The sequence below is a fragment of the Physella acuta genome, unplaced genomic scaffold, assembly GCF_028476545.2.
Source record: "Physella acuta isolate Inbredline_101_S28 unplaced genomic scaffold, ASM2847654v3 ptg001095l, whole genome shotgun sequence".
Classification (NCBI taxonomy): Eukaryota; Metazoa; Mollusca; class Gastropoda; family Physidae; genus Physella; species Physella acuta.
The window spans coordinates 290,992-304,559 of record NW_026732612.1 but is presented as its reverse complement, the minus strand read 5'-3'; the positions used below and the strand labels follow the sequence as shown (position 1 = coordinate 304,559).

At 34.5% G+C, this 13,568-nt stretch overlaps 1 protein-coding gene across 1 annotated transcript; it reads right to left on the bottom strand.

Annotated features, from left to right (window-relative positions):
• Positions 1-2,549: 2,549 nt before the first annotated feature.
• Positions 2,550-10,721, bottom strand: LOC131955689 (uncharacterized). Its single transcript, XM_059319906.1, has 4 exons — positions 9,749-10,721; positions 8,345-8,535; positions 8,053-8,158; positions 2,550-2,941 (listed from the first exon to the last, which is right to left on the bottom strand). The coding sequence occupies exons 1-4, from the start codon at positions 10,637-10,639 to the stop codon at positions 2,774-2,776; spliced, it is 1,356 nt and encodes a 451-aa protein (XP_059175889.1). The 5' UTR covers positions 10,640-10,721; the 3' UTR covers positions 2,550-2,773.
• Positions 10,722-13,568: the final 2,847 nt, after the last annotated feature.

Here is a 13,568-nt window from a genome sequence, read left to right as displayed (position 1 = left end):
TAAAAAGTTTTTAAAAAAAATTCATAAAAAACGTTTTAATAACAAGCTTTTATGTAATGATGCACTAAAAAGTAGAAAATAAATTATAGACTACTATTTAAATAACTATAAAGTAAAGCGTGGGTCACTTTAGTATCTATTGGATACCTTTACTAATGTTAAGGAAGACACCCACGCTTTTCTTTATAGTTATTTGCGCGCCTACTGAACATCACGTTCAGTAGGCGCGCAATGGTTTTTGAACGCAGCCATTACGTGATGGCGCACCTATTGAAGGTGATGACGCGTGTGGTGTGGTTGGCTAGACATGCCTACTAATTCGGTCCAAATTTTTATTAATTCATAAAAAATTAATTAGGCATCCAATTAAGTCAAATTTAGTTTCAGATTGCATTGTCTTCATGTCTTGACCCACGTGCCAACTGTGAATCGTATCGGTCAAGTAGAAGTTTCCGAATTTTCACTCCTACGTTTCTATCTAGACAGACAGACTGTCGACAGAGGAAGCGAGTTAAATAAAAGCTTGTAAAAACCCACGTTTTCTGATTGAACTAAAAAGTAGAAAATAAATGCTATACATCACAATAATGCAAGCGATCACTCTACTATAAGCGATGAAGAACGTGGGGCACCGTGATTTTCTTACAGTTTCTAATACTGTTGACTCTCTACAAGCTCCCTAATAAAACTCAATAGTATTATCTAATCAATAGTAATATAACTTTTACATCTTATATTAACAATGACCGATAAAAAACTTTTACTTCGGCGCCCCACGTTTTTTATCGCTTATAGTAGAGTGATCGCTTGCATTATTGTGATGTATACCATTTATTTTCTACTTTTTAGTTCAATCAGAAAACGTGGGGTTTTTTTAAACTTTTTTAATGAAAATTATTTATAATTACATACATGACATGTAAATATTTATTATGTACATTTGCAAAACCTTTCGCTTTCATTTGATGTTCGAAATTATGTAAAGAATTTGATGATGATGCACTTGTTTTAATTACAAATAAAAGTATTTAAAAAAAACTATAAAACAAAACAAATGCACTCACACGTATGAGATGCTGTTATAATTTGTTTTAATTGACATAAAAACAAACAATGTTTTTTTTTCAAAACCTGATCAGGCCAGAAATGAGTATCCTATGTTCATATTTTTACTTTCTCGTATATACGAAGTATAGAGAAAGTATTGTAATCGTGCAAAAAAAAAAATCGAGATTTTTACAGATCTCGACGTTTTACACCTCACTGATACGGAAAAACATAATTTTGCAATCTTGTCCGTATGTCTGTGTGTGTGTGTGTCTGTGTGTCTGTCTGTCCGTGTGTAAACACGATAACTTGAGTACCGTTACTGCTAGGTTGATGAAATGTCATATATAAGTATTTTATCAAAATCGTAGATCCGTATCAACTTTTGAGCGATTTCCGATAACCGGAAGTGGTACTTTTTCTACTTTGAATTTTTCAAAAGCCTATAACTTGTGTACTATTTCAGATAGATAAATGAAATTTCACATGTAAGTAAAAGATCTAATTCTCTACCTTCTGTTAAATTTTGAGTAATTTCCGTTGACCGGAAGTAGTAATTTACGCTACTTCCGATTTCTCAAAAAACTAATGTAAATTTTAAAAGTACTAATAATATTGCGCACTATTATGCGCTTTTTTATTTCGCGTTCACTTGGTGTGCAATTAATTTGTCTACGAGATTTTATTCTATTTTTAAAACTTTAAGTATTTAAAATGGATTAAAAATCATGTCTATAGCCCGAGTTCCCATCCCCTGTTATTTTATATAAGAATATTCGAGAAAGTTTAGGGGAGATCACTCCCGGTTTATTTTTTATTTATATATTTATACATATGACGGGGGGGGGGGGGGGGGGGCAAAATATTTTTTGCGAGGCAGTCCTTTTTTTCTAGTTCGTCACTGCGTAAAACTATAGCTTAAAAATATTGTTCAATTTTACCTACATTGTTATACGGCAGGATAGTAGTTGAGGCAAATTAAACGTAATTAAATTATTTTTAAAATGTTTCATTTATTCTCTTTCAGTTGTATTTTTAAAGAACTGCAACACAGAAAAGAAACATGTATTAGTTGTACTGTTTGAGTATAATTCCATAAGTCAAATACATTATACACGGTTTTCAAAAGTCGCTCAAAGCATGAAAATAGCAATAGCGTAGCGAGGGGGGGGGGGCGGGGGGGGACATATGTCCCCGGGCGCCACCTTAGGGGCGCCAAAATGGTTGGAAAAATAAAAATGAAAGCTTGAGGAGGGTGCAAATCAAACGTTTGAGGTGGGGGGTGGCAAATCGAAATCTTGAGGGGGGTGCAAAACGCAAAGTTGTCCCCGGACGCCGGAAAGGGTCGCTACGCCTCTGATTCCATCCCATTCGTATAAAATAAAAATAATTAGTCTCGTTTTCTGTCTTCCATTTCACAATTAAAAAATTATCAATAAGGTTTGAGAAGAAGTAATTTCCACAAACAAATCATTTTTTGCAATTAGTAATTTTTATTTGTTTTCATACTTTTTATGTTAATCGCCTTAACTAAACTATTGATCTTTTTATTCAACCATTTAAATAGATGGAAATAATGATCTCAATTAAATATTTCATGATGGTAGCTGATTACAGATGGTGAACATTACAAAAGCTTCCTATAATAGATGGCATTGTTTCCGTGGAGCTAGACTGACCCATGGACAGTGTTAGCTCACTATGACCTTATCTCGCACTTAGATCCCTAACTCTCTGTATTGGCGGTAGTCGAACCTGGGCCGTCGGGCGGGTTTAGTTTCCGTCGCTTGTTAGAAATCTCTAGATGTTTACATTCTATGAGCCTTTGCCTTCTGGCTTGTATCAGGTCCAGAACTCGCTGTTGTGTATGTGGACTAGCAAAGTGAGCCGAGACCTGAAATATATCGAGTGGCGTTATGTTATTTGTTGTCTCTTTGTTTTATGGTGATCCTTATATTTTATGGCGGGTTTTATAGTTTGTGGTAAAAATTATTTTATCTCGCACTTAGGTTCCTAACTCTCTGTAGTGGCGGTACTCGAACCTGGTTAACTAGCTTTTACGTGGCAGACTCAATATTTTTGATTGCCTTACGTTGTTATATATATATATATATATATATATATATATATATATATATATATATATATATATATATATATATATATATATATATATATATATATATATATATATATATATATATATATATATATATAATATAAGCGGCTAGGTAGTGTGTCAGTCCGTCATCGCTATAGATTTTGGGACTATAAAAGTAAACTACGCACCATGCTGTGCTTTTCAGTGCACCGCAGTGTCTTATTATAAGTACTAGAGTAGGGTTTGTTTATATAGTGGCATAGAGCTATTTTATAATTTCCACTGTTTGTACAATTTTGCATAACGTAAAGAAAATATTAAATACACGCACACTGCTAAAACATATTAAAAGGATCAATGTCAAATATTGTTTTCGTTAATATTCCCAGAAAAAGTAATTACATTTTAATAACATAATAACAGTAGGGTAGAAAAATCTAATTAAACTGCTTAGTAATTTTGCCAATGCAGGTAATTCAAAGATAAATTGAACACACGCTAAAAATGTGAATACAAAATCTGCAACACGGAATAATTGTTGGAATAATATAATTAGCAAAATGTGAATGCAAATTATGCTGACGTGTAATAGTACACTATTGTTGGAATATTATTATTAGCATTTTAAGGCTATCTTTTATTTATTTTATTCACTGAATGTACTGTTTACTAATTATAATTTTTAATCAACTATTCCGCATCATTATAGACATTGGGTGCGCAATGGTTTTAGTTATGAAACTCAATTGTAATTTTTTTTAAATTAAAATACTAGGAAAAAAATGCGTGAATTGATAAAGTGATATATGGTAGGTAAACACGGATATTTTAAATATTGCCTATTTTTTATTGTATATTATTTATTATTATTCTATCTTTCGGTTTGCGGACAAGCTGGGGTTTTATAAAAGAGGCGTAGCTAGGTGGGGGGGGGGGGGGGGGGGGTTGGAAATCGAAAGTTTTAGGGAGGGGGAGGGGGGTAGGGTGCAAATCGAAAGTTTGAGGGGGTGTGCAAATCAAAAGTTTGAGCGGCGGGAATTTCAAATCAAAAGTGGTGCAAATCGAAAGTCTGAGGGGAATGCAAATCAAAAGTTTAAGGGGATGGGTGGAAATTGAAATTTTGAGGGGAGGGGGTGCAAATCGTAAGTTTGAGGGAGGGTCAAATCGAAAGTTTGTCCCCGGGCGCCGGAAATGGTCGCAACGCCTCTGTTTTGTAGTCATTCACTGTGTCAGACGCGTCCGCCGGCGCTCGGAAAGGGCGTGATTTGGCGCTACGGGCTAGACTGTGAGCAATATGCCTTTATGATTGCATTCAAGATGTGTTTATGTTGGTATGAGTGTTGTGTTTGTTTTTTCGTTTGTGTTTTTTTGCGTTCGTTTGTGTTGTGTTTAGTTTTGTTCTGTTCCCAAGTTGGTACGTTTAAAAAAGATTTACCGTGGCGGAGCACGGGATGCAGCTAGTATATATATATATATATATATATATATATATATATATATATATATATATATATATATATATATATATATATATATATATATATATATATGATCTCATGACAAAATATCTCAGACAAAATGTCCCAGACAAAATATCTCATGCACAAATGATCTCAAGGCAAATAATCTTAAGGATAAAGGATCTCACGGACAACAGATCTCAGGACAAAATATATTAGGACAAATGATATCGTGGACAATTGATCTCAGACAAAATATCTCGACTATTCTTATATACTAGAAAAATAACCCGTTGAGTGAGAGATACAACAGGCGCTAGGTTTTTTTATCGGGGGGTGGTGCACTTGAATGTTCGCAGTTGCGACACTGGTAAAAGTATATATTTTCTATATAAATTATATTATTTTTTTTTTGGGGGGGGGGGGAAGGGGCTAAGCCCCTACCCGAAGAGATGCATGAAAGAAACTCTTCACGCAATTCACTTATAACATTAGACAAATAATTTAGGCCTTAATGTCAGTATTTTTATTATGAAGTATCGATGACTTCATTTTTTGAGGGGGTGGGGGGGGGGGGGCTTAGACGTTCGACCGGCGGGGGGGGGGCTTCGCCCCTACCCGAAGAGATGCATGTAAGCGACTCTTTTCACGCAAAACACTTTTAGGATTAGACCACTCAATCAGGCCGTAATGTCAGTGTTTTTATTATAGTGTATCGATGACGTCATTTCTTTTGAGTTTGGATGGGGGGGCGGCTTAGACGTTCTTACGCGGGTGTCGGTCTTATATATTATTGTGTGCACCCTCCCGGCTTTTGATTATTTCCTACTATATGCTCAAAGTGACGTCATGTTTCGTTTTCGTTTTACTATGAAAGTTTTTATTTTGCTTGTATTTTCTTTATAACGTTCTTGTCAGATACATAGTTAGATAAACAGACAGATAGATACACAAACAGCGAAACTATTATTATTGATCACTTGGGGGGGGGGGTGGCAACTCGTTTTAATACATTCTTTTTTTCTCGTATACGAAGTATATAGGACGTATTGTAATCGTGCAAAAAAAATCGAAATCGAGAACTTTCGAGATTTTTACAAATCTCGACGTTTTACACCTCCCGCAGTAGGATAATTATAGTTTTGAAATTGTGTTCGTATGTCTGTCTGTGTATGTGTGTATATGTGTGTTTGTGTGTGTGTGAGTACCGTTACAGCTAGGTTGATAAAATTTCATATATAAGTATTTTATCAAATTTGTAGTTCTGTATTAACTTTTCAGCGATTTCCGATAACCGGAAATGGAACGTATTCTACTTTTAGTTTTTCAAAAGCCTATAACTTAAGTACTATTTCTAATTCTTTTTCAAAAAACTAAGTTTACTCTGTCTTTTGACCGTTTATTAAGTTTAAGTCTTTCAAATAATATATCTCACAATAATCAAAAAAAGTAATAAACCGGGAGTGATCTCCCCTAAACTTTCTCGAATATTCTTATATAAAATAACAGGGGATGGGAACTCGGGCTATAGACATGATTTTTAATCCATTTTAAATACTTAAAGTTTTAAAAATAGAATAAAATCTCGTAGACAAATTAATTGCACACCAAGTGAACGCGAAATAAAAAAGCGCATAATAGTGCGCAATATTATTAGTACTTTTAAAATTTACATTAGTTTTTTGAGAAATCGTAAGTAGCGTAAATTACTACTTCCAGTCAACAGAAATTACTCAAAATTTAACAGAAGGTAGAGAATTAGATCTTTTACTTACATGTGAAATTTCATTTATCTATCTGAAATAGTACTCAAGTTATAGGCTTTTGAAAAATTCAAAGTAGAAAAAGTACCACTTCCGGTTGTCGGAAATCGCTCAAAAATTGATACGGATCTACGATTTTGATATAATACTTATATATGAAATTTCATCAACCTAGCTGTAACGGTACTCAAGTTATCGTGTTTACACACGGACACACAGACACACAGACACACACACACACACACACACAGACATACGGACAAGATTGCAAAATTATGTTTTTCCGTATCAGTGAGGTGTAAAACGTCGAGATTTGTAAAAATCTCGATTTTTTTTTTGCACGATTACAATACTTTCTCTATACTACGTATATACGAGAAAGTAAAAAAAAAATCCATAATATGACATTTAATTTAAAAATGTTTAAAATTGACGAAAATAATCCTAAATACTATAACTATTTTACTGTGACATATTTTGTCCTGATATATTCAGTCTTGATATATTTTGTCCTTAAGATCATTTTGTCTTTGAGATCATGTGTCCTGAGATCATTTGTCCTGGGAACATTTGTCCGTGTGTTATTTTGTCTGGAATATTTCACCTGAGATCATTTGTCATGTCACCATATATATATATATATATATATATATATATATATATATACATACATGCATATATATATATATATATATATATATATATATATATATATATATATATATATATATATATATACATATTTAGACCCAATTTTGTTGTGGTCGTTGTCTTTATGGATGGTTCTATCGATTTATCAATTTAGGGGGTCACTATAATTTATGGTGGTAACTTTTGTGTTTTAATCTATTTTTAGGTTATTGTCTATGTTTTTGTCGCTTACATCTATTTTAAATCTTTGTATTTAGGCTAGGAGCTACAGGACAAACACTTTTTTGTTATTATTCAAGCAAATCCACTGAAACTTCCCCCATATAATGTATGCTCAATGGGATTTTTGAAAATGGTTTCCAAAAAGAAAAATATTTTTGGTTGCCATGGTTACGTCCGCCATATTGGATTTTTGTTTATCATTTTCAAAATGCTAAGGCTCAGCAATCACTGGAGGTAAACACACAGAAAAGCAAGCATTTTGTAGAGTGGTGTTAGCCTAAAACTTTCTATAGAGTACTTTTCAAGAAAAGGGTTTAATAAAATTCTTTTTAATTTTTAAATCCTAGACTGTTAAAAAAGCTGAAATTTGCTCAAATTCAACATATTTCAGTCCATAAAATCTAAAGTAAGAAAAATCTTTAAAAAATGCTTTATAGAAGTTGTTTATATATGTTAGACGAATAATCAGGCTAAGTTTCAGAACTAACAGAGGAATAAGGATTTGAAGAGTTAATTTTAACGTTTTGAGAAAACGCACAAAACTAAAGAAAAATGAAAAATTTCATTCATAACCTAACAAATACTAACAAAATTTGGTTTTAATTTATGCAGGTGTATTTAACATATAAACATGCAGTGAAGTATTAAACTTGCAAGTACATTTTAAATAATAAAGTAAAAAATTGATTTTGGTTGTTGTTTTTCTTACTTTTGGTCTTAGTATTGTAGAGTGGCGCTTATCTGATGAAAACTTTCTGTGTGGTTTTAAACTTGTGATACACAGTTTCAAATGTTACAGGCACCTTACCTTTAGATGTAGTAGACGTGGACAATTCCTGACAAATATCTCTAAGGCGCCGTCAATAGGGCCGTCGAGATTGTCAATGTTCATCTCGAATTTAACCAGACTACGACTGTAGACAACACGGTTTGATTAGTAATTCGTGCGAATTCTTGTTAATGTCTTTATCTATTTGATTTTTTTAAAAACGTTTTCAGTGAACGTTATTTGTATTGCCCACTGATTCCCGTGAATGTGTTATTGTGTCTTTATCTCTTTATCACACAGAAGAATCACACACCACTAAAGATTCACCAACCTGAAATGGGACGAAATATGTTGCAGCACAGCCCCAGTATTCGGTATAGCATTGGTGTTGAAACAAAGAATGTTCAACCGGATCTTGGTGATGGGTAACACTGGATCCAATACGGCCGGGACGGACACAGAAGCGTCTTCAGTAAGGCTATTAACAGAAAACTCAACTTTCTTCGTTGGAAAAACTTTTATCTGTTGATGTCAAGAGAAGAAATAACAATTTTTACTTAAATGCAATTAAATATGTCAAACATGTATCCTCTTAACCTTTCGTCGACTTTGTGTGATTTTAGGTTACTATAGAAACGTACTAATTTCAGGTTCAATTCACTTTCTCCCAGTCACTTTTAGAGTAGAATAGGTTACTCGAACCTGAGACTTGTAATTTAAATTGAAAGACACACAGTCTGTATATAAGTCAGTCGCCAGAGTTTCTTCCAGGCATTTCTTCGGGGGGGGGGGGCTTAGATCCCCCCTCCCCCCCCCCCCCCCCCCCGAACGAAATGAAATTTAGATAATCTATATAGAAAATATATACTTTTAACAGTGTCCGCCCCCCCCCCCCCCCCCCCCGAAAATTTTAAGTGCCCTCCCGGAGAAAAAAGTCTGGAAGAAACACTGTCAGTCGCTATCATAAAAACATTTGTGTCACACATCGATTTGTCATGAAATCACAAGACATGATTTAGGAAACACCTTAAAATACTAAAAATACAGAGGTAATATCCACAGAAAAATAAATGAGAGAGGGCGATAAATTTGTTTGTACATACCACAACTTGTAAAGTACAATTTTTTCGACTAATTTAAAAAAAAATATTTCTGATTTGAAACAAACTGATTTTTTCACTTTCATGAAGAAGCAAATGTTAATGGATGTATCTGATATTTAAAATTTGCTGTATCTAGAAAAATTAACAGAACTGTTAACTGATGAGTTCATAAACATTGCGGTTAGGTTATGGGATAGGTTTAAAACATATTCTGTTTTGAGTAAGCTTATCCTAATCACTCCCTGTTCATTTGCTTGACTATAGACAATTTGAGCAAAGTAGAACATTTGTTTTGTTTTTTAATGTTCTATGGGATCGTTCACTTCTTATTTTGTTGGGAACATGTATATATAGGGATTGTGTGTTGGGGGTTATCATAACGATGAGGAAACATGATGTGGGTAGTTGACAAGGTGGTAATTAATCTAGCATTAATGACCAGATGGACAGGAAGTAATTTTATAGTAGGGGTCTAGATAGACGACACCAGATGTGTGTGGACGTGGGGGGGAGGGTTAGGGTTCTGAGTTTATATCTTGATCATAAACAAAAGCAATGTCCTCCATTACACGCTTCTTAGTTGTTACAATCTATCTTTAAATACTTTAATGAAAATAACATGATTTACTTACCAATTTAACCCAACAGCTTTGAGTGATTGTTTTTGTAGCAACGCAAACATAAGGCGCACATATTCTCAATGTTTCTAACTGTGCACAGGAAGTAGACAGCGCATTAACAAAATCATCGGTCAGAACAAAGTAGTCGATCCCCAGTTTTTTCAATTTTTTTAAAGAAAGTATGTTGTTGGTCACGTTATCAAAATTTACAGGTTCCTCGGGAAATAACACTATAAATAACTGGAAAAAGCCGTCAATCATTAGAGACTGAATAGTTTCTTTGGACGCTGATATTACTGCGTCAAGGACTTTGATGCCTTCGAGGAGTCGCCATTTTGCATAAGGCATTGCAAAACATTGCAGACAGTCAAATCTGGACAGCATTCGTGTCAGAATTTGAAGGATGCTTGACCTAACGGACTCTCTTTCGCAACCCATACGCGCGTCAGATATTTTAAATGACGTCAGCTTTGTTGGCTTTAAAAGTAGCAATAGTTTCCGTAAATAGACGGTCATATTCTTACAGCAGGCGAGATAGTAGAAGGACCGGTGCTCACAATTGATCACCAAATTCCGGCACCGGCTTCCGTAAAGTTTGGCGAACAAGTAAGAGTTTTGTCTTAGCTTGGACTGTTTTTTGCATGATAGTTTTAGGTGGGCGTTCCACCAAAATTGCGGTGTGCCGTGGATTAAGTCGTGCCAAGACTTACACACACCTGCTAGTTTTACCAAGTCCTTAAGGTCAAAATAGCTAAAGATTTTAATAAGGATTTCTTGAGGAAACAGGCTCGCCAGATAAGGCACATTTGATGGTTTGTTTAAAATTAAGTCATACTTCTCTTTGGTTTGATCCAATGCCAAAAGGGCTGTGCTCGCTATAGTAGTCTTTTTAATCCTGTTCATTTTTTAATCAAAGTTAAAGTAAATTTACAGAAAAAAAGGCGGTCGGGGCAGTTTTCAAACAATGTGGCTTATGTTATTTTTGATATGATGAACTTTTATAAAATTACTTCCTTCTATAATCTATTGCATGGTGCAATCCTGTGCATTAAGATGTGTGGTGTGAATTTTTTTTTAAAAAAAAGCTGCTTTTCATCAAGCACTAGAAAGATTAAAATAAATGTTTGTTTTGTCTAAAACTCTATACATAACCCGTTGAGTGAGAAATACACCCGGAGCTCGGTTGACGGAAACCAAAACCAAAATCCCCACCTCAACCTTAATTTTAACCGGCAACTAAAAATGTCTTAGAAAATAGATATTTATCCAGAACTGGCAGTTTAACAGGATCCGGAAATTTAGCCGGATACGTAAAGCTTAACTGCACATTTGAACCAGATCAGGAAATATTATCTGACGGATACGGAGATTCAGGCAGATATTATAATTTTACAGTATACGAAATTTCATTGGAATCGTAATATTATCCGGAACAGGCACTTTTACCGAATCCGTAAATTTTGTCGGATACGGAAATTTAGGACTTTAAAATGCACGAAAAATAACCGAAACGTAACTTTATTGAAAACCGGCATTTTACTTAATCAGAAAATTTAACCGGACATACAAATGCAGCTGGAATAAAATACTTAAAAAAACTTTTAAAAAAACCACGTTTTTCTTGTGGACTAAAAAGTAGAAAATAACTATTTACATACATTTGATGACAAAAAACGTGGGTACGTTCACCATCAAATTTCCCGACCCATCTGCCCGACCCACGTTTTTTGTCATCAAATGTATGTAAATAGTTATTTTCTACTTTTTAGTCCACAAGAAAAACGTGGTTTTTTTTTAAAGTTTTTTTTAAGTATTTTATTTTCTCCTTTTTAGTCCGTTGCTACACATGAAAAACGTGGTTTTTAAAAAAGTTTTTTATATAGTTTATTTTCTACTTTATCTAATCACTTGATTAAGTATGACTTGACTAAGTGTTTTTAAATACACGGACTAAAAAAATCTTGAGCGACCGATACGCTTTAAACAGAGAAAGGGTGTAATTTACGTTGCTGGCGTGGAGATCTACTCACGAATCACGTGATCAAATCTCCCATAAACAAACAAATAAACGCGAAGCTGAGTTAAGGAAAAACGTGTTTATGTGTATTTTAGCATGCCCAGCGTACCAACCGTGTCACCGTTAACAATGTGTTACCGTGTCCGTTCTCCTTTTTAGTCCGTTGCTACACATAAAAAACGTGGTTTTTTAAAAAGTTTTTTTTAAGTATTTTATTTTCTCCTTTTTAGTCCGTTGCTACACATGAAAAACGTGGTTTTTAAAAAAGTGTTTATAAATACACGGACTAAAAATCTTGAGCGACCAGGATTCGAACCTGGGTTGTCGCGGCCACAACGCGAAGTACTAACCACTATACGATCACGGCCAGCGCGCTCACATCGATTGGGGCCGAAGTAACTGTGTCAATAGGCCTCAAGTCTTGTCGGTATCTTTAGAAATCATGTCCTCAATTTTATGGTCCTTGGGGTGTAATTAAATTAAGCTAATTACGGTCACTAATTGCTAGTTTTTATGATTGCATCTGAAATTGTTAGGCGAAAGTAGCATGCATGCCAAATTTCAGGTCTCTAGAGCAATCAGAAGTGGGCTAATTTTCGATGTCAATTTTAACAACAAACAAACAAACGCGAAGCTGAGTTAAGAAAAACGTGTTAAAAACGATAAGTATCCTGAAACGAAATTTAAATAAGCGGGAGTGATCTCCCCTAAACTTTCTCAAATATTCTAATATAACACTACGGGGGATGGCAACTCGGGATATAGACTTCTAGACATTATTTTTAATCCATTTTAAATACTCAAACTTCTTAAAATAGAATATAATCACGAAGAAAAAAGAAATGCACACCAGGTGAACGCTTAATAAAGATGTGCATAATAGTGCGCAATATTATTAGTACTTTAAAAATTTACATTAGTTTTTTGAGAAATCGTGAAGTAGCGTAAATTACTACTTCCGTTCAACGGAAATGACTCAAAATTTAACAGAAGGTAGAGAATTAGATCTTTAACGTACATGTGAAATTTCGTTTATCTATCTGAAATAGTACTCAAGTTATAGGCTTTTGAAAATTTCTAAGTAGGAAAAGTACCACTTCCGGTTATCGGAAATCGGTCAAAAGTTGATACGGATCTACGATTTTGATAAAATACCTATATATGAAATTTCATCAACCTAGCTGTAACGGTACTCAAGTTATCGTGTTTACACACACACACAGACAGACAGACACACAGACATACGGACAAGATTGCAAAATTATGTTTTTCCGTATCAGTGAGATGTAAAACGTCGAGATTTGTAAAAATCTCGATTTTTTTTTTGCACGATTACAATACTTTCTCTATACTTCGTATATACGAGAAAGTAAAAACGGAAACGTACATTTATCCAGAAACTGACATTTTTAACCGGTAACGAAATAAAACCTGAAACCAGGGGCGGAACTATAGTGCCGCCAGACCCCGCAATGCGGTGGGGGGGGGGGGGGGCACGCCATTTATGGGCCCATAGCCAACCATAATAAATTTTTTATAGTTAAAAAATATTTTTCTACTTGCATTTTTGACTTCGGGGTCATCCATAAATGACGTCACGCTTTTTTGACGATTTTTACCTCCCCCCCTCCCCTCCGTCACACGTCGTCACAAAAAGCCAGACCCCCCCCCCTAAAATCACGTCACACCTCAACCTACAACCCCCCTCAAAATTGCTTTTGAATTTTTTTTAAACATCGATATTTTTCCAAAATCTTGTCTAAACTATTACAATTTATTAAAACAGTTATCTAAACCGCGAAATAACGTCTAAAA